The following is a 26,998-nucleotide window of genomic DNA, read 5'->3' on the forward strand; positions in this document are numbered from 1 at the left end:
GTTCCATTTCATTTTTCTTTCACGTGTTTATGTCTTTCTAGTCACTTCCCATCCTCTCTACAAATAGTCTTTACTGGGTCACAACGTGTGTGTGTGTGTGTGTCTGTGTCTGTGTCACTGGCACACACTAACCACGTTCCACTGCATAATTTACTCAGCAGGCCGTAATAACAGATAAAATACGACTAGACAACATGACAGGTATATGTCTGACACATGTCAAAATGCACCACATACATCAAGAGCTTCATTCAGGGCTGCCACCCCCACACATGCCATTCCGCACATATATTGACAGATATGTTTTACAGCATGTAATATCTATAACATGTTCCGTATGGCCGCGGACGTTTCCAATAATAGTTCGGGTCGGGCGAGTCTGTTTCTGCGAGGGGCTGTCACACAGCGCAGCATGTCAAAGGAAACATCTTGACCGTACCAAACCGGAGGAGCTCGGAAAGGTTTGGTTGTGCGCCGGGATCTGATATGCGGTTTGATTGACGACCTCGTAGATCGACAGCACAGATGACTCAGCACAGATGACTCGGCACAGATGACAGATAAGTCCCGCGTATGGGTGAGTTGGTTGCGTACCCCTCTCGGCAGCGCGCGCTGACTTAGTTGTCGGGATATTTGAAATGAGCGAGCTTCCTTCCACCCTGTGGTAAATCTCTGATCTTTGATTTATTGAATCTGGCCTTCGTCAAACAGACGCAGGGAGGGAACAGAGTTGAGGGAGGAAGGAGAGGCCTTGAGCATCTGAAGACGTCGTCACATCCTGACACTTTAATGCGTCCGTCTCTTTTATACAGTTAACTGTTCGGTTTTTAACCACCAAACAAGGATTTTTAACCTCCTAGACTCCTTTCCGGCCGTTGCTAGTCGTTGCTAACTGCAAATAACCGCGGTCTCTTTCTCTCTCCCCCCCCCCCCTCTCTCTCTCCCTCTCTCTCTCTCCCCCCCTCTCTCTTTCCCTCTCTCTCTCTCTGTCTCTCTCTCTCCCCTCTCTCTCTCCCCCTCTCTCTCTCTCTCTCTCCCTCCCTCTCTCTCTCTCTCTCTCTCTCCCTCCCTATGTCCCTCTCTCTCTCCCTCCCTCTCTCCTCAGAGCTGCAGAGGGAGGGCAGCATCGAGACCCTCAGCAACAGCTCCGGCTCCACCAGCGGCAGCATCCACCGCAACTTCGAGGGCTACCGCTCGCCCCTGCCCACCAACGAGAACCAGCCTCTCAGCCTGTTCCCCTCCGGATTCCCCTAGACCACCCTCGGCCTCAGACCTGTCTCCAGCCTCAGCTCCAGCCCCCAGCCTCAGCCCCCAGCCCCAGCTCCAGCCTCCGCCCCCAGCTCCAGCCTCCGCCCCCAGCCTCAGCCCTAGCCTCAGCTCCGTCCCCGCCAACTACCAACACACCTGCCTGCCTCCCGCTGCCCAGAGCCAGGCGATACAGGAAGCCCGTCACAGAATGTTGAGATAGAAATGTATTGTGTTCAACAAAAGATGGTTGTACAATATATAACGTATTCATCAACATAGGCCCTTCAGGTTGAAATATATTCATCAACATACAACACATTTCAAAGGAGCATAGAGTATGTGGGCCTCACCAAGTTCATGATCATTACCTGATCAGTAATGTTACATTAAGCTGTGGTCTTTTCCCCTCTTTCTCTCTCTCTCACTCTCTTTTTTGCCACAGAACATCCTCAAGAACTTGCTCCGTGATCCTACCCAGCCTAACTGACTATCTGTGTGTGTGTGTGTGTGTGTGTGTGTGTGTGTGTGTGTGTGTGTGTGTGTGTGTGTGTGTGTGTTTGTTTGTTTGTTTGTGTGTGTGTGTGTGAGAGTAATTGTGTCTGTGTGAGTGTGAGTGTACCTGTACGCATACATACACACACTATGAGGGGAAGCGTTTTTTCAGACAGTGATCTGGTTTGTGCTCTGCTCTGAGTGAATATGTGTGTATTTGAATGGGAAGTGAGACTAATGATCTAAGTTATGTTCAGTCCAGCAATGTGTAGCATATAAATTGTGACCATGCCCACTTTCTGTGAGCGCTTGTGTGTTTGTGTGTCTGTGTGAATGTTGTGTGTGTTTGTGTGTCTGTGTGTGTGTTTGTGTCTGAAATCAGTTTAATGTGGCCTCATCGCCTTTTGGTAGAGAAAAAAAATCATATTTCTTTCTTTTTTAAACATTAATGCCTCTTGAGTTAATATGACCTGATGGAAGGATTTTAAGAAATTAGAATTTTTGTTGGACATGTTTCGTTTGTCTCATTTAAACTTTTCCATACGATAACTTGGCGTAAATTGTAATTGACCTCATTTACTTGTTGTTGCTTACTTACAGTATGAAGATTAGCTTAGATATTGTGCTGTATTGTATATTAGCAATTACGACCAAATTCTTTTTCCATGTGTAGTTGAACGAGTTTGGAGGAATGAGTGTTGAGTCTTCTTCTGGGTTCATCTTGGTTTGATTATGGAAAAACCAGAGGTATGTGCTGGAACTAAAGAAAATGTTTTACCCTTTCTCTTAACACACAAATATGTGCACACATTTGAAACCCACATGCACAATTTGCCAGCTTGCTTTTCTAATGGAGCACAATACTTGATCAGTTATTACTTGACTGCAGTCTAATGCACTAATGGAGAATTGGACGGTCACCTTAGGTAACAAACGGGTTCTGAATATTTGCTTGCTGATACAGATTTATTGTCAATCAAAAGAGAATTGTATAAAAGAGAAGTAAACGATCGTCGTCCGTCGAGGAGTGATGAACTGCATGTTTGAGATGAGTCACGGGCTACTGCTGCTTGTTCACTGGACCATGTGACAGAAGAGGCTGTGAATTTATTAATCTTAATCCAGAACACATGCTTGATATTGACTGTAATATTTGTTTTGTAAAATACCAAGCCATTCTTTGCTAGGAATTAATGCAAGTGAAATAAGCTTTGGACAAAAAAATATATAGTGTTGCTTGTGTTCATTCCTGATGGGTGTCACCTTTGGAAGTCATCTATATAATGAGTATGCAGTTCATACTAATCACTAGCTTATTATCATAACATATAGTCACCTTAATTCCACCAGTGAGTAATCTCAATGTGATTGTCAGGCTAAATAATTCAACATACATTTTAAAAAGTCTGTAGCCCCACAGGTACCTCAGAAACAAAACAAAGAAACAGACAACCAGTGCACTATTATTGCAGTGGTCATTTATTGTGGAATAATCAGACAGTGAATACAGTGCGTTTCATACTTACCAGACAAACTGCAATTATTAAGAAAAAAACGTATTGAATCTCGTGATACAAGACTTTTCACTTTACTGAGTTTTTTCCCTGTGTCACATCATGGCAGAATAAGCAGGAGGAACTGGCCCGTCTACCCGGCCTTCACACAGGTCTTTGTGCGCCAGAGCCTCAGTGTTTCTGGGCCCACTTACCTTCGGATGTGCAATCTACCAGGACTCGGGGGAACTATAGACCTGTGAAGGTGGCTGGGGCGACACAAGCCCTACCAGCTCCAGCCCTGGCAACCTCCCCCGGGCCACGCCCAAGCCCCGCTGCCCCTCTCAGAGACTCCATGCCCTGCATGCCAATGTCTCCCAGTGGGGCGCTGCCCTCGGTCCAGGCTGGCACTGCCCACAGGCCTCTCACCCGCTCACTGTGAATGAAGAGGGGAGAACATGAGGCTGCACCACACACACACACACCACTCCTGAGGGGTCTGCTAGCGCTAACACACACGACTCCTGAGGGATCTGCTAGCGCTAACACACACCACTCCTGAGGGGTCTGCTAGCGCTAACACACACCACTCCTGAGGGGTCTGCTAGCGCTAACACACACCACTCCTGAGGGGTCTGCTAGCGCTAACACACACCACTCCTGAGGGGTCTGCTAGCGCTAACACACACCACTCCTGAGGGGTCTGCTAGCGCTAACACACACCACTCCTGAGGGGTCTGCTAGCGCTAACACACCACTCCTGAGGGGTCTGCTAGCGCTAACACACACCACTCCTGAGGGGTCTGCTAGCGTTAACACACACCACTCCTGAGGGGTCTGCTAGCGCTGAGCGCTAACACACACCACTCCTGAGGGGTCTGCTAGCGCTAACACACACCACTCCTGAGGGGTCTGCTAGCGTTAACACATAGAAATACAGGGAGGCTATATATATGTTTATATGTTATATGTATATATATGTATTATAACTAATACATTAACAATGTTACCCCCTCAGTGTGCAACTCTTGTTGTGTTTTTTTTGTGGAGGGGGGGGGACTGTAGCATAGCCTAATATTTAGTAGCCTAAAGGTCAGATAAACACATAACATTGCACAATTTCTTTAAGAAAAAATTATAAAATCAACATGGGTCTGATTTGTAATTATCAACACATGTTTCAAATATGAATTTCCAAAGATCATGTAATGCCTTCTGTTTAATGTGAGGCACTGTGGCTTGTACTGTAGATGTATAATGTAACATATTTCAACTGTATTCATCTGATCCGCAGGCTGTCATGAGAGGCAGATGGATATTTGATAGCAGGACTTGGGCCAGTAAAGTTACTGCATTTATTGTGGTAGTCATTTGACATTTGAAATCAATCAGGGCTCATATACTTTTATCCGTTTGAGGGCGGGGATTTGGACAGAGAAAATATACAAAACGCCATGCATGTAGTAGACATCTGATCATCTGAATGACCTATCAGAGCAGGCCTGGTCATTTTTCACTCTAGGCTATTAGACCACTGTAGACTACAGTAGGATATGTGCAATAGTCGTTTTAGAGGACAAAAAGTGACAAAAAATGTGTTTTGTTTTTAAAGTGCTAAAAGCGATATGAAAAAAGAAACAGCATAAATGGATAGCACCTATAACCGGGTTATGCCGAACAAGGTTGTATTTATGGGTAGCTTACCCTTATTTCTAATTCAATTACAACGTGTGAGAGGTTAAAAATCTAACGCGGAGTGAGTGTTGTCCCTCATTAAAATATAACCGATCACTGTAATCATTTCCCCTGGACTTCAGATAGGTTCATATCAGCTCCTGTATAATAAGATGCAATGTTCCATCGAGTTGGAAATTCAATTCAGAAGGACTGTCAACAGGTTCAGCGAGTGAAGTCTATAAAATAAACACACCTTTGTTGATAGTAAAATGATGTTTTATCACCTCGTATCAATCGTTCTACTGTGTTGAAATGTTATTCAAAGAGTCAATCACTAGAACAATGACTATACTATCTTCACCTTTCTCTCCTAAATCACTTAACATCCTACCTCTTAAAGGTATTTTACACTTCAACAAAGGCCTTTGTAGCCTATCGACATACAGTGTATAGGCTACATGACATCATTAGAGTAGCCTCATAGTTTTAATTAGAGCGAACGTGTTAACTAGCCTATTAAACTAATAATAAATATCTAATTAATGTTTCCCTTAAGTTTAATATTCCGGGCAAAAATGAAACTGTGATCAGTCTCAATAGGCTATATAATGAGAGAAAGATAGTATAAGAGCTAGCATGCTTCCATTATATTTCAATAAAGCAACCAAGTCTTTTTTTTTCAGATCACCACGACTGCAACAGAAAAATGTTCCTAAACTAATTGTGCAGTCATGTTTTGCATTAGGCCTACTAGCAGCGTAAATGAGTATCATTATCCTGTATTAAAATAACAAATAACCAGAAAAGGCTATATCTGATAGTGAGAACTTCGATTACATCACCCTATCTCGGCGGGGACTAAGCAAGCGTCACCTCACTGGCTTTGCTAGTCTGACAGCTGATGTTTGGAGTTCTTCTCACACCCAAAATGTCATCCATCAACGATTAACACTTGTGCTTACTAATACATTCTATCATAGTCTGCGCCTCACTGTACATTTGGGAATATTGAAAAACAAAACCAACGTGATTTTAGTTGTAGATGCATCATCAACATGTTGGCTATACGACAACCCTCACCCACCATCTTTTAAACTGTCATCTGGAAACTTGTTTTCGTTTTGCACGATATCGCTGAACATAATCAAGTATTCTATAATCAAATAGCATCATTAGACAGAATCCATGGATGTTTCGTTAAAAGACATTGGCCTTTTGATTGAATGGCTTATGATTTTGAATGACGATTATGACCCCCTGGTATTTTAGGCCGAATCTATAAGAATATAGGCTTCATAGGCTAAGCATTGTTTGACAAGTTGGGACGTGGATAGGTTACTCCCGTCTCCAATGCGTAATGATTGGCATTGACATTGACTGGTGCCCGCGCTTCATGATCACACTCAAAAATAACAAACCATAATCGGCCATGCCAGAAGATAAAATCACCAAACCACAAAGTCTAGGGAATTGGAGTGGATTCACTGCCGAGCACAGCAGTGATGGGAGGGTTATCGTACATGCAAGGGTCATGGACCGGGTTCTAATTGAAAACGCAACCCACCTGGAACACCGTGGAGGCGGCAACATGCAACGGGGCCAAGCTTCGCTGATCAAACGCCTGGGAGCCGGAGGAGAGGAGGGAGGGCTGGCCGCGGGCAGGGAGCGACGGGCATGCCCCTCATTCTGGAGCTCTGGACGGCCTGAGTCTGTGTTGCCATTTAAAGAAAAGAAAAACAAACAAGGAATTCAGTTTAAATAGTTATATCAATGTCATTGGGAAATAGTGGACATTCACTTCGTCCCGTTGTTTTTTTTTATTGTTGTAATTATTACTATTATTATTATTGTTATTATTATTATAGGTGTAATGCAATTCACGGGAAACAGTATGCCGATGTTCTAAACGAAAAGTGTAGGCTATATTCCTGTCTGTAAGTAGACTATATAGGCCTAGTCTAGTTTAACGTTGTAGTAGGCTATAGAAATGCACATCTTTCTCCCCCAAAACACAACACACAGACGCACGAACGAATTACGCTCGATGATTAGTCTAGCCTACTGGACTACAACCTTCTGCTACTTCCACTACTACTACTACTAGCCTACTGCTACGAGTAGGCGTAGTTTACTATTAAAATGTGTTCAGTTTTCAGGTAGTTTTGTGAAGAGATGCACATGGTTTAAGCCTACCGAAGAACTACTGTAAGTCTACTGGCGTGGAAAGGCAAGGTGTTCCTAGTCTGCCGGAGAGTGGGTAAGGTGTTCACCGTGTTCCTACAGGAGGGTGGAGTGGTAGTAAGGTGCTCCTAGATTCCCCAGGGACATTTTAGCGCCCCCACCTGTTACCTGCGATAGGTGCTCTTTCTTAAGACAACCAAAGAAAGAGCTCGTCTGGAAAACGTCTTCACAAGTAGCCTATGGGATCAAATAAAAATATGCACTTTAGTGCAACTAGCCTATAATTATGTATTTCTATTCCTGAACTTGAACCTTTGCCTACCCTGGTTTCTAGGTCGAGCTGTCTCGTTGGATGAAAAGCCCAGTAGCCTAGGCTACTGCTAGAACAGTTTAATTAGGCCAACCACCATTGAAGGTTAATTCTGGTGAGGTAAAAGTTCATAATCTTATTGTTTTTTAAGAAGGCTTGGTGTCTGCCTTGTCGGTGTCAGTCATTGTATTAACGGCGTGGAAGCACCGTGGACTGCCTTGCGCTGAGGGGTTTTCCCCCGCCAGCTTTGCTTGTGAGAATTGTCATTTTTCATCAGTCAGTCGTAATTTGGTGAGGCGAACAGGACAGCGCGCGGGCAGGCTGCTGACCAGGGTCAATGAGACGACAACAGCACGAGGACGAGCAAATTAAGAAAGGTTCGAAGAGGGCGACTTTACTCCGACTTTAATGAGAGAGGAAGAAATGGAGAGAAACGTAAACAGACCTTTGTGTGTGTGTGTGTGTGTGTGAGAGAGAGAGAGAGAGAGAGAGAGAGAGAGAGAGAGAGAGAGAGAGAGAGAGAGAGAGAGAGAGTCGAGGAAGGGGAGTAAAGAGAATGAGAGAATGAACGGGCGTTGAGGAAGAAAGAGGAGGACTGGAGGGGGAGGGAGGGGTGGTGGTAGCTGGAGGAGGCGCTGGAAGTACATGTGACAAGGGGAAATATGAGGGACTTTGACAGGTCTTAAACGGTCTGGCGCCAAGGCCTCAGTCTACCGGCTAAATATAGCACGAGAGATGATGCAGAGAGATGGGAAGAGACGATGAAAAGATGAAAGGAGAGAGTAACAATGTAGAGGGAGTGAAAAAAAGAACAATACTCTGTTATAGACAAATAAGCCGTACAGTGTCCCGTTATTTCGCAGTCTGGGCTAATGAGAGGCTCAGCAGCGTATCAGTAACACGGGTCGCCAAATGATCCTCGTGGCGCCGCGTATTCTTTTACGCACATTTTCACCCAACGCTTGCATTTCTATTGAGGGAACCACTCAAGGGCAAACGGCTTATAGTAGCCTATTACATTATAGACTTACACATTTAAAGAATGACATGAAAGCCTCTTCATAAAAACGTAGGATTATACCTTCAAACCCAAATAACTTTGTAGGTGTCGATGCCACTGTTGTTGTCAAGAGTTAGCAATCAAAGGGCTAATCAAAGGGTTTTGTTTTTAGAATGTAACAACATTGTCATTACGCTGTCTAATCACCACACGGTAGCAGTGACTATAGGATGCGTGTCTGGCATGAACGAGTCTGAAGTCATCTGTAATAACAGGCAGTTGATTGTGTTCTTGCCCATTTAGATGTGTACATTGAGAATACACAGCGCACGCAAATGGAGCGTAATTACAAAACCATTGTTGATGTAATCAATCTCTAAGTATATACAAAGAAAATCGTTAACATTCTCCGTGTGTTGCTAATCTCTTTGCGCCCAGAATGTTGCTCCAAAGTCTGACAGAAGCATCTGTTTGGGCAGAGACGTCTCACTTCAATGAGCTGAGGTCACTGGCGCTGAATGCACCCCGACACAGTATCCTAACAGAAGTAGGCATGTGTCAGGATCTTTCCTCAGATTAATGCAAAGCACATGGATATGGGAATGTGCTGGTGTTCGTTAATACCGATTAATCCGAGTTTAGTTGCACCTGTGATTAAACCCATTCATAGATCTGTATAACCTACATTTTGCTTTAGGATGTAAAAACAACAGGGTTGCAAATATTCAATTAGAAAAGGGAAATATATGAGCAATAAATTAACCTCAAAATCATCAGTTTTCAGCACATGCCCATTCTGAATGCATTGTTTACACATCTCTCGTCTATGTAGCCTACAATGAGAGACAGATTGTCAAATGCAAAAAAATTACCCATTCAAGTCCAAGTTTTTCTGATTTGTTTGTTAGACTGATCATGTAGGCTATTATATAATCAGACTAGGCCAGGTAGTTACTGTCTCTCGAAGGGGATAGCAAAACGAGTTTGAGCTTCAGTAAAATAAGTGCACCTGTGCTCCAAAAAGGCAACAAAAACCTCTGCAGGGTGAGCAAATTTCAGAAAATATAGGCCATACTGTATTAATTGTGTTGATATTACAACCAGCATCAAGTAAGCAACAAGTGTGTCTCTGTTATCCAAGGAGTCGCCTGTTAAGATAGGCCAGAGCGGATCTGTTAAAACACATTCATAACCTAGATAGGCCAAGATTGCACCACGACTAGCCTAACTCATTAGATTGTTGAAAATGAGCACAATCCCCCAAATGCTTGCTACTTTACGCATGGACTATCACGTCACATGGTTTACTCAGTAGGCTAGCCTATATATTTAGCGCCATGCACTTGGCAAATAATGCGTCTGCATAAACGGAAGCAAAGGCGTAGGCTACACATAACACCGACCTTAATGGGTTAATAAGAAATTTGCAGTTTGTCTCTGATAGACATTCTTAGGGATCTCTAAAGTCTACGGCGGTGATCAAAGCGTGTCTCCCCGGATCGGCTATGGACAAAACCCGTTTATCCAAATTCTCACATTTTAACGCGAAGTAATAATCACGTCGAGAGCGTTCTCAGCTTAAAAACTCGAGCATAAGCCTCGGCTTTGGCGTGAATGTCGAGGGGATTGGAGGGCGCTGCTAGAGGATTTTGGAGTAAATATGAAGTGACAAGAGACTGCTCTTATTGTGGTACGTCAGCCGACTGGCGCCAAGCGGTTCTTTAACAAACTGAATCCATGTTAATCAAGGGCCCAAGAATGGATTTCTTAAAAGGCACACACAACAGAACCAAGTCAGACCAAACCGAGTCGCCTTGAGGGTTGTGCGACAGCCTAAAGTGTGCCATGTAGCCTATAGCCTACTCGCCTATGTGGTTTGACACATACCAACAATCTGCCCATGCGAGTCAGGACGCTGCCGTGTCTCTCCGCGGCGGCCACTTTCCCCATAACTAAGCAATAGGTTACATCAGCGCCAGTTTAGCGCCAGATGCAAAAAATGATGACAAAATATTTATAGGCGGATTTGAATGGAAACAAGTTCTAAATTGCGCAGTATTTCACACTAATACTCACACATTCGCAGGGAATATTGCATGAGGATATGCCTTGTCTATTTGCACCGCCATAGGCTACGATTATATTAAAGGACAAAGAAATAGTTTTGAATGCAGCTAAGTAAGCACTCACCACATTCACTGTCCCTTTTTGTCTGGAAATTCATTCATTTGTTTTCTTCCTCGGCGCAGCGAAATAGGTCTGCGCTTTTCGAATGACCCGGGGCTGTCTTTAAAGTGGCAATGTCCGGTTTATTAGCTGCTGTCCCTCCCGTGAAGTCGTTCACAAGACGGCAGCGCGTCACGGAAATTTATATTCTGATATATAATCGCTTAATCAAGTCCAAAATATACCATGTAGGTGCTGCTAAATGTGGATTCGCTTACCGTCAAAACAGCAACTGCATACAGTTAGGCAACGGTCGACCGTAAAGGCGAGATGGCCAAACGCAAATAGCCTATAATTCCATAAATCTATCATTCGATATAGACACGGAAATGTTTTTTTTTGTTTGTTTTTTTACAATAAAGAATACAGAGCATATAGGCTATGGGTATAATGAGCAGCACCAAACGCAATATTTCTTACAACCGAAGCAGCGAATCTTTGGTAAAATATTACATGAAAAATCCCGATACGCATATAGTAGCCTATTTACCCGCATCATTACAGCGATGATAAAGCAATACAACTCATTTGCTACTCGGGCAGTGTTTCAGGGAAGCAAGTTGCTCCGGACAAGGTAGGAGCACCTCATCGGGATTATAAAGCGCAAGCCGACCGAGGTGATGTCTCCACCGGCCAAGCATTGAGGGCTGACCCGGTGTTTGGCTTGGAGATGGGGGTGGGATTTCCAGATCTTTCCTGTCATTGGTTAATATTTTATTCTGTTGACATGTTTTCTTACTGCTAATGCTTCCGACACCTTCTTGTCCACCCCCTTCTCTCCGAGTCTGGCCGGAGCTGTCAAAACCACGCCTATAGAGCCCCACAATTGGTCCAGAAAGCGTAAAATCAGCAATCAAAGGGGCTTGGTTCATTAGTGTGGGGATCGGGGCAGGAAGGACATGTGAGATAGTCACAGTTCTCCAGTGAACGGGGCAGCATCACACCATTTCAACTCCGCGTCCGCGTGGAATGATTGCTCCAGCCTTCCGAGAGAGACATCTTATTTTTCAGAGAGCGGCCGGTGGAGAGGCAGGAAAGCCCGATTCTGCTCCCGACACGTCGCTGTAGCCTTCTCACTTTGACTGTTGTTATTGCGAGTCGAGACAGTGGAAGTACCGACAACGGGAGTTTAAGCTGTAGTTTATAAGCTACCAATTCTTTACTTTTTCTCGAAATAAGCGTCCATCAAAAACGCCTTTCTATATTGGCAACCTTCATAATTCTCAATTAACTTACAGGCTATTTCTTACAGAAATAAATTCCCCTGGAGACGGACCTACAGAGTTTTTGCTGGGGGATATATCACTGTATATCATTTCACTTCTATTTTTTGGATGCACCGATGAGAGACCCAGTCTTTACAGGGACTGCCATGGCTTATCACCCTTTCCACGCTCACCGGCCGACCGACTTTCCCATGTCAGCCTTCCTCGCGGCCGCACAGCCTTCCTTCTTCCCGGCGCTCACTCTGGCTCCCGGGGCGCTCACGAAGCCGATCCCGGACCACGCTCTCGCCGGAGCCGCAGAGGCAGGGCTCCACTCGGCTTTGAGCCACCACCATCAGGCGGCACACCTACGCAGTCTTAAGAGCTTGGAGCCGGATGAAGAAGTGGATGACGACCCTAAAGTCACACTGGAGGCCAAGGATCTATGGGACCAGTTTCACAAAATAGGAACCGAGATGGTTATTACCAAATCTGGAAGGTGAGATATGGTCCAGTTAACCAAAACAGACATAATATCTAGTAGTATTATTATGTAGCCCTGTTATGCGATCTCTACTGTGGGGATAAAGGCAATGTTCTGTTAAATAGGCTACAATAGGAAAGTAGTGTTGGTCAGACTCGGGGACAGCGTAATTCAGTTCAGGGCCTGAAACCGACTGAGTCAGTGTGCATATTTATTGTGGCTTGCATTGCCATTTAAATTCTGAATAATTGTTCTGTGTGGTAAGTGGTCAAAACCAACAATCTTGTTTTAAAGATAGTAAGCAGATGTCATTTTATTTGGATTCGGATCACGTTGTGATAAATAGCCTAATGCCACTGGCTTGTAAAAAAAAAAAGAAAAAAAAAGGCTATTGATTCGGCGTGAAATATTCATAGTCCAGATATTTTGGAATTCTATCATAAGAAGTGTAGGTAGTGCCTAATAGAAGATAGACACATATATAGACCAGGGAAAAAAAACATTCAGCAAGACTATGGATCAAGCAGCATTCTGCCTTGACAGTTGAGCTTCTGGATTTTGTAAACAGACTGTCACTTTAAAAAGTGGATATGGATTTAGTTCAAGTGATAGTGTCATGTCATAGACCTAGAATAAACTGAATTTGGCTCAGTTCAGAGCTATTGTATTCCTAGCTTTGCAAAAGCTCAATAAAAAAAAAAAAAGTGAAACAAGCAACACCCACATTTATACATACGGTATAATCTACAGGCTACCTGACATAGGCCTGCATGCTGCTGCATTTACTCTGGGTTGGGGATTTTCAAGGCGCTTGTGTGAAATATAATTCGATGGAATGCTTTTGTTCCGTGCTGTCTTCAGTCAATTGTAGTTCTCGGAAATTGACAAAAACAAAGTTTCCCTTCATCCCGGCCTCAAATAATGGGTCAACGCTGCGTAATGACGTCTTAGTCCAGTTAATGTCCAGATTTTTAAGTCATTTCTTGCGTAGGCATACGCTGTGCCACATCTTCTTTATGCATGTGTCTGTGCCTAATTCCACACAAATTTGCCTCTCTTCCAGGAGAATGTTCCCCCCTTTTAAAGTCCGAATAAACGGGCTAGATAAAAAAGCCAAGTATATTCTCCTGATGGATATTGTTGCCGCTGATGACTGCCGCTACAAGTTTCACAACTCGCGCTGGATGGTAGCTGGGAAAGCCGACCCCGAGATGCCCAAGCGAATGTACATACACCCGGACAGCCCGGCCACGGGAGAACAGTGGATGGCCAAGCCTGTTGCTTTTCATAAACTGAAGCTGACAAACAATATCTCGGACAAGCATGGATTTGTAAGTGCTTTGTTTGTTGTTCTAACACTTTAGAAAAGTGCATTTAGGCACGTTTAATGCACTGTAGCCTACCCATGCAGGCTCAGCTTCACAACGGAGGGCTATGGCGTAAGAGTAGCCTATGCTTTATGTTAGGCTAGACTAATATTATACACACTATTTTCTCTGAAAGATGGCTACACATGGACACTGACCAAAGCTGTTGACAACGTGTCGACACTTCAATTCAATCGTAACTGCTGCTGACATAGCCTGAGGCCTATTTACGTTTCCAAATGACCTCTCTAGAATATTATTAGCCTACACTTTATACGGGTCAAAGTTCCTTGTATGAAATGGTATGGCCTATATTTTTGATAGGATTAGTTACGCAAGTCATTGAACTATTTACCAAATATAGTCGTGGATTTAAAGCGCCATGTATGGTACAGAATGGTAATAAGGCATTATTCATGTCGATAAAACGTCATATGCAAGGAGGATGGACTCCGTTTAGACGGGCAGACGCCTCCGAACAGAGCGACCTTTTGACGTCTGGCTTGATATCTTCATTCTGAAATCATTTGAGAGAGTGAGTGAGTGTGAGTGAGTGAGTGGGTGAGTGTGCAACAAAAACAACGTCACTATACACACACACTCTGGGGCCTGTACGTGTTTCGTCGTAGTCCCTGAAATGCAATATGCAGACTGCAAAAACAAGCTGTAAAGAGGGATGTGTTGAATCCCTGTAGAAAGTAAACGGTCTACATAAAGCAGTGGTTACAGCGTGTGTTCGATTCTCTTTCGCGCAAACAAGCCGACTGTGAACAAATGCAACAATTTACATGCTAGACGCGAGCATTTGCAATCTATTGCTGACGCATTTAAAATACAGCATGCATGTTATAGGCTACCTATGCCTGATATGCCGAGGTCACTAAATAGATTGTCTAGTTTCCTATAGGCTTTCCCATTGCACTCAGTGACTGTAACTGTACTGTAGGCTACTGTCGCGAGTCAAAATCTTATAGCCTCAATAATGCTTATATTATCATGTTCTGGAGGAGGGCGTAGCAATCAAGAATCATATAGCACTTTTTTGAATAGGCTACACACTTTATATTTCTTTATTTTCATTTCTTAATGGAACTTTATTCTTAAATCAACCAACATAGTACTCATAGGCTACAGATGACAACAGGTGTGAGCTAGCCGTGGTGCAGTTAGGCTAGTAAAAGAAAGAAAGGCCTATCAATAATCCTAAAACAAGAATGTTACTAATCTTTGGCCCACACATTAGCCTGTTATTATACAATTGGGTAGCCTATATTATTCAATAAATTCGTGAGATATTAAAATTGTGTTTTGTTTTTCCTCAGACGATTTTGAACTCCATGCACAAATACCAGCCTAGATTTCACATTGTGAGAGCCAACGACATCCTGAAACTTCCCTACAGCACTTTCAGGACATATGTATTCCCTGAGACCGACTTCGTCGCGGTCACAGCTTATCAAAACGACAAGGTAAGCCATGCGATGTAGCCTACTACTAGGACTAGTCTATGTAGGAGCAGACCCGTTTCCAGAATGAAATGCCAGGGGGGGCATTCAATATGTTAGGGGGGGCACACACAAATTGTTTAGGTGCTTTTAAGCCCGTTTTAAGTCGTTTTTCAGCCAGATTTAGAGGGATATCTAATTTCTCATTGTTATTCTAAGTTCTCACCAAAACCTACCTCTGTGTGTTTTTGACATAAGTCTATATCTATCTATCTATCTATCTATCCATCTATCTATCTATCTATCTATCTATCTATCTATCTATCTATCTATCTATCTATCTATCTATCTATCTATCTGTCTGTCTGTCTGTCTGTCTGTCTACCTACCTTACCATTACCATTACCATATCTTTGGAATGTCTCCTCACTGCTCAGAATTCATCAAAACTGTCAAAATAAGTTGATTGCTGTTATATGGAGAATATGCAAAATATGCAAAAACATTTTTAAACCTTTTTAAATAAAAATAACACTAAACCTATCAAGTCCATCATAAGTGATTCAAAGTAGGCCTACTGTACATGCAAAAGGGCATCCCTGTTGTGCAAACAAATAAACAAGTTTTCCCCAAAAGAAAATTGCAGCTTATGAAACTAGCTTCTTCAGCCTTATTTGACGAGTCACTTAACCAGCCAACTCTCCTCTCCAGATAGGTGGGGTGACCTGAGAACCTAAACCCTGGGTGGATAATTGTCTTGGTAAAGTTAAAACACGTTAAAAACGATTGTAATTACTAAAATGTTTTTATCAAGACAACTAAGCCCTGGCGTCTGGTGGGTCCTAGAACCGGTTAAGTCAGGACCAGCGAAGCAAGCGCGCAGCGCGCACAATTTTGGGAGGGATGCGCTTTCAAAGCATGCCCTGATGGGAGGTTTCACAGCACCAGAAGGGCGCTGAGCAGTGGCGTTTTTATATGCAAAAAACATACAGAAACAACCAAGCTTTTAGGGACACACTAAATAAACTACAGAGCCATTATATGACAACATGGCCAAGCACCACGAAGAGGAATGACAGAACGATAAAATACACCCCCTTAGGGCACAGCACTCAATAGCCTACTCCCTCACTAATCAGTGTTTAGGCTACTACTAGCCTACTAGGCCTTAGCCCACCGCTCCAGGAAGCAAAGTTAACGCTCTCGAGTGCCGATTAAATCTAGGCAAAGCAAAACGCACAGCCATAACAACTGGTAATTAATCACAAAAGACCTACCTTATATCGTAACCCAAACTCGTTTAATCCACTTCATTTTGTAATCAATTTTCAACAAATAGCCTACTCAAGATCTCCGTTTTCAATGTTCATTGATGCTGCCAGTAGCTATATAGCTAAAGTGGGTAACGTGATTGACCAATAGGTGATGTGAATGACGGGAAAGTCAAGTTGTTGCATCATTTTACCTGGCCTACAATGTTAAGTGAATAACGAGCTAGTAAGACCGGTCAACGGACCGTAACGTGGACTGTATTTTCATGAGGACTGTAGGGGGCAACGGAGCACTACCAAAATGCTAAACACGGATGAAAATGAAGCGATATGGCAGAATACAAGATGCATTTAACACAGACAGTCTGAAAGTCGATTTTCGTGCCTTCTTTCAATGGAAGAAAGCGCACAAATCAAGTTTTATTTGTATTTGTATGGGTAGCCTAAGCCAAGTAGCAATCACCACTACTTCTGAATCTTCTGACATCCACTAATAATTCATCCCATGTATGCAAGTTTTTGCACTAGTATGTCGTTAACATTACCAAAAATAACCGCGCGGCACGGAATGAATGATCTGCCCTACTCTGCCTGGGATTGGCTAATATGGTGCCTTCCTTGGTTGAGATTGGTCAGGTTTTAGTGGTCAGTTCGATTGGTTAAAGTATATCAGGGTAAGCCAATCAGATGCAGAATAGCCCGGGGTCATTCCGTCATCACAGAGATTTATGGTGCGTTCCAGGCAACCCGTAACTTTTCCGACCTCCTACACGTGAAAATGCTCTGGAATGGCAGTCAAACCCGTAACTTCCCACCCGTGAACTCGTACAGATGTAGGAGGTAGGAAAAACACGAGTTACGGGTTGCCTGGAACGCGCCATTAGTACGTCTTTCGCGTTTCGTTCAGGGCGGGCCCAGCTGATTCAGTGGGTGGGCCAGGCCCCCAAATGCCCACCCATGGAGACGGGACTGTGTAGGAGTGCAAACAACGTCTGAGTCAAAGCAGATTATATTTTGCACAATAATGTACATTTCTACCTATAAAGGGTTAATTTGTGGGGTAATTTTGTTTTTGTTTGTTTTGCTGTTTAGTGTAGGTTGGCCGTAAACGTTTGTGCGACCTTAAAGATGGGTATGGCGATGAAAAGTAATCAAAAGCAAATGTAGTCCTGGCAGAGAAATCGTTGACGGCTCTGTAATTTTACCTGTCCGTACACACGTCTTGATAGTGGCCTTTGTGGAACTGGTGGATTTTGTGTGCTAGTTAGGCTATAGAAGCACCATCTAGGCTTAGCCTATTGCTTATGGCGTTGACCAGAAATATTCAAAACCTGGATGTGGCGTTTTGAGCACTATAAGATCCTAAGATTAAGCAGGTGAGTAGCCTACCTGGCTGCTTGGATGGTGATGGTAACCTAATGCTTAGATTTGATGGATTTTTTTTTTTTTTTTTCTGTCATTGTAGGCTTATTCTCTCCTTCTATGAATCTAATTGGCGCTCGTGTTAGGGGGGACTGGTGGTCTTGCTGCTATCGTAAAGTTTATGGCAAAGAGTCACAATCGATTAGAAGGTACTTAGGCCCGTCAGTCCGTCCGCGGGATACACGGGTCTCCGAGGCGGTGCAATCAAAGCGTGACAGATGCTAGACGCACGGCTAGGGGCTAAGCGATCCCTGATTGGTTGATTCACGAATTCCTCAAGAGTTCCATACAAGGTGAGGAGAGGGAACAGGGGCCTCTCGAGCTGAACAAACTCGGCATCACAAACCCAGGCCAGGCGACGTGCTCGGCAACGGTACGGCTGCCCGGCCCCTCGCTAGACCTGCCAAGTAAACCCAGTGTAATAGGATGACAGTGTGCCCTGGTGTTTCTACGACACGCACGACATGAAGAAGCAGCAGTGATCCAAACCGCAGTATTAATTATTGATAAGATAGTCATGTGCTGAAGTTATCCCCTCTCCCTTTCTCTCTAAAATAGATAGGCTGACTGTCTAATCCAGGGGTGTCAAACATACGGCCCGCGGGCCAAAACCGGCCCGCCAGATGGTTCAAACCGGCCCACGAGACGACGTCCAAAATTAATAAAAAGGAACAGATATTCCAAATTTGTCCAGCAGAGGTCGCACTGACATAACGAGAGATCCGGAAATAAACAGCACGTGACAGCAACGCGCCCAGAATCATCTGGCAATCTTGCCTTATCGTTATTAAGCTCTTGTTGTCAAAATTACCCACGGTTGCACCGTCATTACCAAAATGTCTGTCAAAACGGAGAAAAGTTGACACAGAGTGCAGAGTTTTCCAAGAAAAATGGACTGATTCTTATTTATTCACAGAAGTGAAAGGGAAACCTGTGTGCTTGGTGTGTAATCAGCAAGTTTCAGTGCTCAAGGAATATAATATTCGACGCCACTATGAGACTCATCATGGTGAAAAATACAACCATTTGCGAGGACAACTGAGAATAGAGAAGATAAATGAATTGTTAGTGGGTCTGAAGAAACAGCAGTCTGTTTTTACCCGTAGCCGAGAGGTCAGTGATGCAGCGGTGAAAGCTAGCTACCTTATTGCTAACGAGTTAATGTTAGGATCCAAGCCATTTTCTGAGGGCGAGTTCGTGAAAACATGCATGCTGAAGGCTGCAGAAATCGTGTGCCCTGCCTGACGAGGAACACTGTCGCAGATAGAATTTCAGATCTCTCGGCAGACTTGGACAGCCAAATGAATCACAAAGTCAAGTCATTTGTTGCATTTTCGGTTGCAATTGATGAGAGCACTCTGAAGAATACAGTTCTGTTAAAAATAACATTTACTGTGGTAATGTAATATTTAAAGACCATGAACATTGTGCAGTATAATATCAGTCAGCAGCTTCAGCACAAAATAGTTTGGTCTGGTGTAACTCTATTGCTCATGCACTGCTATCACTTTTATGGGGTTTTGAAATGTACAAATTTAATACATTTACAAGGCAGGGTGATAACGTTCTTCATAGCTCCCACTTTAGTTTGTGCATAGTGTGGTGAGTCAGTTCAGGTGGTCAGATGTGAAAATGTATCTACTGTACATTAAAATAAACAAGTTGTTTTAATCAAAGTGAAATGCCATTTTTTCAGTTCCATAGGCCTATCTGTGAATAAATGTTTTGTGCCTTTGTAGATCCACTGTGATCTGTGAGTTATAATGCACATATATAGGCTAAATGATAAATTAAGGCATAATATTGAAATATTGAAAAACAAAGGTAAAGATTTGGAGTTGACGTTATTTCTAGGTTATTTTGCTATTATTTTACTGGCCCGGCCCACTTGAGATCAGATTGGGCTCTATGTGGCCCCTGAAGCAAAATGAGTTTGACACCCCTGGTCTAATCCAATGGAGAGAAATATTAAATCGCTGAATGTTTCTCATGGGGCTCTTGAGAATAGCGCCCCGTCGTCAAGCCTCTATCAATAATGCAAAATCTACCGTGGCTTAATTTCAATGACGTGGGCTACGTTCGGCGTGTTTAACGGACCACAATGCGCATGGGAGAATATCTGAATAAATCAAGACACGCAGAACATGTGATCCAAATATGGGTCAAGTAGGTTCCCCAACCACACAAGGCCTATGAGTCAAAACAGCTACTGTTTCTACTGCTAGCGCCTAATCATTATGTGATAAACACTTATATCTAACTAAAACCATATGCTTTGCTGTCTCTCTCAACAGATAACACAGCTCAAGATAGACAACAATCCTTTTGCCAAAGGATTCAGAGACACCGGAAATGGAAGGCGGGAGAAAAGGTAGCCTACCAAATGCCATCTTTCTATAGGCCTATTGAAGTCTACTGTTTTCAATTAGGCTATTGAAAGGTTCATCCATGCTCAATATATACATTTTATAGGCTATATATATATATATATATATATATATATATATAGCCTATATATAAGAATAGACTATTAAAGCAATAGAAATAATAATAAAAAAGGTTTGGCCTTGTGTAGTGATATGATTCACTGAGGATACTATTATTAAAAAGCACAACTGAATTATAGGAAGCAGTTGACCCTGCCATCACTGCGCATGTATGAAGACCAATGCAAAGCGGACCGAGACGGTGCAGATTCGGACGCCTCCTCGAGTGAGGCAACAGCCGGCAGAGACGCTGTCCACTCACCCACAGGACCGGGGTCAAGCCCACTAAGGCTCAGTCGAACCAGTCGAGGTAAGGAACAGGAATTTATCCTAAAAAAAACGAACACATAGGCCTAACATTATAGGCCTACAATTTGTGGCTACATGTAATTTGTATCAATTTGTAGGGGAACCATACATTTACATCGAATCCTCTGAAGATGAATGTGTAGGCCTATTGCTAACATTTATGGGTTTCTTTTTAAATAATAGGCTATTCTTCATTTCAGTTTGCACTGGATTTAATTAGGCCTCTCTCTGGTGCCTTCCGTGTAGGCTTAGGCTACTTGTATCCAAAGTATTATTCTAGGCCTACATATATGCCCCCACCTTTAAAAAAAAAAAAGATAGGCCTCCATCAATAAATTCATGAGGCTAAAGTGTTTTGCAAATGTTAACTTTTTAAAAGAAGATAATCTTACTTTTCAAGAGCAGACTAATAGTCAAAATTAGCGAATGAATCAACGAAGCTATAGCCTATCAAAAAGATAGCATTCAGGGTTGTATAAGTAGCCTATTCTGTCTATAGGCCTGTGGCTTTAGGGAAAAACATCTGTAATATAGTCTAAAAGCTATCTTTTCCATAGTCCGATTCATAATGGCATGTAGCCTATAGGCTACATTTAATAATGAATTCACAATTTATGTAGGTCGTATTAGCTTTTTTTTCCCCTATGAAAAATAATATTTTACATTTAGCACAGCCTACACTGAAGATAAAGCAGGTAAAAGCGTAGGTCTACATGTTAATTCTATGAGAGAAGGCCCCCTTGGGTTGCCAGGAAGGTAATAATTCGGCATGTTAACACGTCAACTGTAGGCCTACACGAAAAATAATCACTTCCAGTGCGTGTGACTGGCCGTTTCAGGGTTTAACCCTATGCCATTTCAACTGCTATTTTGCCATTTATCCTATTAACCTATTAATGGCCATGTTTCTCGAATATCACTGAACGTGACATTTCATCCATAGGCTACCCGTATTTTCAGTGCGACTTACATAGGCTACTGATTTTATTAAGCCTATCTATTCGTTTTTGTTATTTTTTTTACAGATGAAAAAACCTGCACCGACAGCGAGCAAGAAATTGACCCTCACGATGAGCGCTGTACCAGATCTAACAGCCCTGGACCGGACGCGCCATTTCCATTCAACTCAAGATGCGACGACCGAATTAAAGACAGGCCCAGTCTGGAAAAGAAGGACGGCTATTCGGACGCTAGGAAACAGAATGACTCTGTGTTCAGCGGGAGGAGCATCGAGAAAGACAAGACGGAGAGCAGGCACAGGAAAGACACGACCGATTCGTCCAAAAAGGACTCGGATAGTGGTGGCATAAGCGCAAATAAAGACGGGTTCTCCCCACTGATGGTCCAAACCGAGAGCCCCGCTCACTTCAGCGCGAGCCACTTACAAAGCCTCGCTCTGTCCGGCTTGCACAGTCAGCAGTTTTACCCCTTAAACACCGGATCACCTCTGTTGTTTCACCCTGGACAGTTTGCCATGGGCCCTGGAGCGTTTTCTGCCATGGGCATGGGGCATCTACTGGCCTCAGTATCCGGAGCTAGTGGTTTGGAAAACGTCAGCCTCTCTGCCCAGGGCGCGGGGGGAACCCCGAACCCCTTCCCCTTCCATCTGTCTCAGCACATGCTCGCCTCCCAGGTAAGAGACCGTTTATAGGCTACAGTAAACTCTGACCTACATCTTAAAGCTTTGTAGTGTATAGGCTGCGTTTCTATCGTTGGGGTTATCCTGACAAAATAGGCTACACCTGATGTCAGTAGGCTATTAGAATAGCATTTGAGTAGCCATAGCAGGGTAAGTTAACACCTTGTCCGACTAGCCTACATCTTGTGCCTGAATTGACTAGTTATGTAGCTTCCATTGTCATATTCCATAATTCTGACACACATTTCGACCTGCAAAGGCTAGGCCTCTCAACGAAGCCCGACAGGAAATGTGGGTCAACATTGGGCTGTATATTTTCACTTTACACTCCTGTTTTGGTACACTTGGTGGATTCTGCTGAGTCAGGCCTACAGGTGGCTCCATGCGTTTTCACTGGTCTGTCGCCTGGGTCCGGTCCGAGCAGCCTACTTACTGTACACCTCCCTTCTCATTCCAGGGCATTCCCATGCCGACTTTCGGCGGGCTGTTCCCTTATCCATACAACTACATGGCGGCCGCTGCAGCCGCTGCCTCTGCCCTCCCCGCTACCAGCACCGCCAGCTCGCTGTCCAGGAACCCCTTCCTGAGCAACTCCCGCCCCCGTCTCCGATTCAACCCGTACCAGATCCCGGTGTCCATCCCCCAGAGCACCAACCTGCTCACCACGGGCCTGCCGGGCTGTCTGAACCCCGGCTCCGAGTCCTCCAAGTCCGGCAGCAGGGAGACGAGTCCCGCGCCAGAGCACCACAACCACAAAGCGGGCTCGAGTGTGAGGACCGGCTCCCCCAAAACGGCCCTGAAGGACTCCATCAACGAGCTGCAGAACATCCAGAGACTCGTGAGCGGCCTGGATGGTCAGAGAGAGAGATCTCCCTCAAGAGACTCTCCGAAGTAACTTCGTTTGGAAATATAATTCCACCACTACTTGGCTTGAAAGATCAGTTTTTGTTTTGTAGGTCTACAGCAAATGGGCTTGACCTTTTTTTCCACGCCTGGACTAAGGAGAAAGTCACACTGGCCTATTGTTATGGGTGTAGGCCTGGGTAGCCAACAGAAAACTGACGCATTTAAATGATATGGAAACCAAAAGTGCGTTTGAATTTCAAGCTTATGACTAAAACTTGCTCATATGATAAGGAAAATAACTACCAACGACATACGGTAATCGAGCATGTTGAGTCAGTTATGACATCGTGCCGATGTCTAAGGACTTGAGAGAGACATCTTTATCAATGTATAATCAGTAGACATACTTTTGTTTTTATGAGAGCACTGCTTTAATAATTAACATTGGTGTGAGTTGGCCCATATAGACAGCTGAAGTTGGAACCTGTAGATTGAGGGGAAAACAAGCTACATCCAAAAAAGTTTAAATATATTTCAAAAGGGATGGAAAATGAAAGTTCCTTTTGAAGAACACATAGGAACTTATATTTCTGCCAGACAATTGTTTCTGAATTATTTATGTAATAATTAAAAGAAAATTCTGTAAATAGGCTAAGCTATAAGGATTCAAGAATATGCAATTGGCATTAATTTATTCAGCTGTACATTGGCGTGTATATAATATTTAGAGTTTAACTCGTTGCTTTTTTCATTTTACATCAACGTATAGGCCTACTGTAAATGAAAGCTATTTAGCGCTTGTTGGTTTGAAACAAAAGACGTTTCTATCTGTGATGCATTGCTAGGCCTAATTATCCTGCCTGTGACACGTGGAGGAAACACGTGTGCCATGTTTATTTGCTTCAAACACTAATGATAGAAAGAGCTCCCAATAGTCCATTTACCTGACTGTGTAATCTGCTGGAGACGCGGATAAGAAAACCTCAGGTTATTTCACTCCACCATCGGGGGAAAAAATAACTTTTTTCCTTAAATGGACGCATAATGCAAATCGATCATGCTATATAAATATATTTAAATTTGAAAGCGTAGGCTATTTCGTTCATGCTGGTTGTCCGGGTAAATTCATTTTTGTTGAATTCTCTCACAATTTCAATAAAAAAAATCGATGTGTTGAATATTTTGATGATCACTCTTTTTTGGTCTATGGGGGGCGGGGCTTATTAGGCCTACATCAAGCATGCTGATATGCCTCAAAATGCCCTGTTATTACTGTTGATCTGCTTTATAAAAGTGTTTTGTAATCTAGGCTATAATCTCTCACAGAGAGAGAGCGAGAGAGACCCAAGCACTTCTCTGCTTGAGTACAGAGCGCCCTCTGTTGGTACATGATGAGGGTAAAACTAAATTTTTTCAACTCCATGTTGTGAATTCCAGTGCCCCTCTGCTGGGCTGGCTCTAGGTGTATTGATTGATTTACTGCAAACTTTACATTAAATCATCATTCCTATACTGGAAATAAGTAAATAATAGTTGTTAATATTATTATTATTATTATTATTAATAATAATAATAATAATACTAGGCTAATAGCCTAATAGGCTACTACTACTACTAGCCTACTACTAATAACATTTGTTTACAGAGCAATGTAGCATAGCCTATACTTAAATCATATTATACGTAAATCACAATTTTCGTTATTGTAATTAATTATTATAGTTAGATAATTGTTACGATTGTTTCCATTTATTATAATTATTTGTGTAATTATAATCATCATTATAATTGCAATCATCGAATTGCGGACCAAAATAGGCACCAAGGTCTACCTGATGACGAGTGAGAACAGCCCTGCCTATTCTTGTCCTCTGTTTCTAGCAGCGTTTCCTGTAGTATTGTCTGTTAGTTGGCTATTTATAGAAATTGAGTAATGTAAGCACATTTTTAGGCGGGCGAGAGACACGCAAGTTCTTTCTCCCCCTTCGTTGGCAAATGACACATCCTTTAACCCTGCAATGCCACCCATGTAGCCGAGTGAGTTAGATAAACTGACTTTTGTCACACACAATTAAGGACATCTATTTAAAATCAACCAGTTTAAATGGAAATGGAACATATGAAAACCAGACGCAAATTCAGACAGTTAAAATAGGCTATATATGACAACATTAATTTTGTTTTGTTGATTCAATGAAGAAAAAGGAAGGCCTTCTTTTACGCACATTAAATTAAACTGAACTCACATAGCCTACAGTAGCCTAGGCTATGAGCGCATCTGTCATATGACTTAAGGTGCGAATAGGGCTGCTCCGTCAGAAAAACTCGCCCTGTGTCACGGTGAAGGGTTAAGCTTTGCGGCTGGGAAGTTTTGGAGGATGGGGCGCTTGGACGCCTAGCCACTTTGGCAGCAGACGGGCCTTTGTCCAGCAACCGGCGCCTGTCGCCTGCCTGTCGGCCACACAGACTCCCCACACCCGCGCACAAAGGCGGGGGGCAGATCCCGAGAGCTGTGGCTCCTAATTAGAGAGACCTTCTTGTTTCTTTTCTTTTCTTTCTGCAGCGACAATCACCAAACTCTCATTCTATTACGGGGCCATTGTTACCAGTCTGTTATCTTCAATTAACAGAGCGAGCTACTCGACCTCGCACTCCCGGAAAAAAAAACTATTTGTCTAAAGCAATCAGTCAATGACTGATCAATAGGTTCCCGTGGCGGCCTCGCGGATCGCAACTAATGATTGGTGACGGTGCGGGGTAAAAAGGCCAAGACTATTCACAACTTTGTTAGATGATCAGTGTGCCCCTATTCTCTCCTGTTGAATAACTGATAGCCTACTCTAGGCTATGTCAAGAGCGATAGAAAAAAATAATATTAAAATACGTTATTTCTCAAAAGCAAATTCAAAGTGTGCGTTTAGCTCACTCTTATTTTTTCCACGATAGTACAATCACATTTCTATTTGTCTCTGGGACTCTGGGGCATGATCCATTTAGTTGCAACAACCAGTCTTTTACAGTTTCAGCTCGTCTCTATTTCAACTGCCTGACCATAAAAGGGCATTTGTGATCAAATACGTCTGAGATCGGCCCATAATGACAGACTCGCTTCACATAGGGACGCGTACGTAGATAACCTGCAACATAAATGTTGCTTTCCGTGTGGAGATGATTGTCCTAACATCTTTTTTTTGTCTGCTTTTAGCATTTAAAGACAAAATCAAATGGGATATTATAGCTACATTAGTTTTACATTATGCCAACGGCAACAATATACATTATGCCACTGGCACAGCGTTTAACAACCTACAGTCATTGCTTATGCATAAAAACACACACACGCACACACACACACTCGCGCGCACAACAGTATTCATCGATTAACGTGCAACAAAAAAACAACAAAATGCTTGCGCATTCCAATCAGTGCAAGTACTCAGGAGGAGACTATTCTGCCCCACTATCTCCCTCCAAGACCGCGTGGAAACGAAACCTGGGCGAGAACACGGACAGCCGAGTACACTCGACTGGAGACGGATCTCCTGATTGAGATAACCGAGCAAGGAAGGAGATGTGCGGCCAGGAATAGACCCAGCACGCTGCTGTAATCAACACAAGCAGCCTCCGTGGAAACTGTCGCCTCTACGCCCAAAGCAGCCCAACCTCAACATGACCTTTCAAGTGCTTCAAAGTTTAGAAGTGTGTTTCAAGGTAAGTGTAGGCTGTTCTGAAACCACTCTCTAATGTTCTATATAAAATGCATTATCCCTAAAACTATTATTCCCAACCCCCAACAAAGCCTATTATATATATACCTATTATAATACAAACTGTGTACTTGTATTTCAGCGTTTTTGGAATGTGTCCCTGCCTGCCCCACACGCAACAAGGAGCGAG

The 26,998-nt window shown here is 43.3% G+C and overlaps 2 protein-coding genes across 2 annotated transcripts in view; both read left to right on the plus strand.

Annotated features, from left to right (window-relative positions):
• The window catches only part of bcas3 (BCAS3 microtubule associated cell migration factor), a 304,635-nt gene extending 302,335 nt beyond the window's left edge, over positions 1–2,300 (plus strand). The window contains exon 25 of the mRNA XM_084443162.1: positions 1,106–2,300. Coding sequence (XP_084299288.1) covers positions 1,106–1,254 — 149 coding nt within the window. The 3' untranslated portion in view covers positions 1,255–2,300. The remainder of the gene's footprint in view (positions 1–1,105) is intronic.
• A 9,209-nt stretch (positions 2,301–11,509) lies between these two features.
• Positions 11,510–24,279, plus strand: tbx2b (T-box transcription factor 2b). The gene is made up of 7 exons (XM_084442935.1): positions 11,510–12,331; positions 13,380–13,647; positions 15,006–15,152; positions 20,116–20,192; positions 20,448–20,617; positions 21,642–22,249; positions 22,713–24,279. Exons 1-7 carry the CDS (start codon positions 11,970–11,972, stop codon positions 23,148–23,150), a joined length of 2,070 nt encoding a protein of 689 aa, XP_084299061.1. The 5' UTR covers positions 11,510–11,969; the 3' UTR covers positions 23,151–24,279.
• Positions 24,280–26,998: the final 2,719 nt, after the last annotated feature.

This window comes from Borostomias antarcticus, assembly GCF_949987555.1.
Source record: "Borostomias antarcticus genome assembly, chromosome: 1".
NCBI lineage: Eukaryota > Metazoa > Chordata > Actinopteri > Stomiiformes > Stomiidae > Borostomias > Borostomias antarcticus.

Excerpts from the sequence above, each read along its gene's own strand:
- tbx2b (XM_084442935.1), top strand. The coding sequence starts at position 11,970 with ATGAGAGACCCAGTCTTTACAGGGACTGCCATGGCTTATCACCCTTTC. Across the intron at positions 12,332-13,379 it reads GTTATTACCAAATCTGGAAG|GAGAATGTTCCCCCCTTTTA; the intron begins GTGAGATATGGT and ends CCTCTCTTCCAG. Across the intron at positions 20,193-20,447 it reads AATGGAAGGCGGGAGAAAAG|GAAGCAGTTGACCCTGCCAT; the intron begins GTAGCCTACCAA and ends ACTGAATTATAG.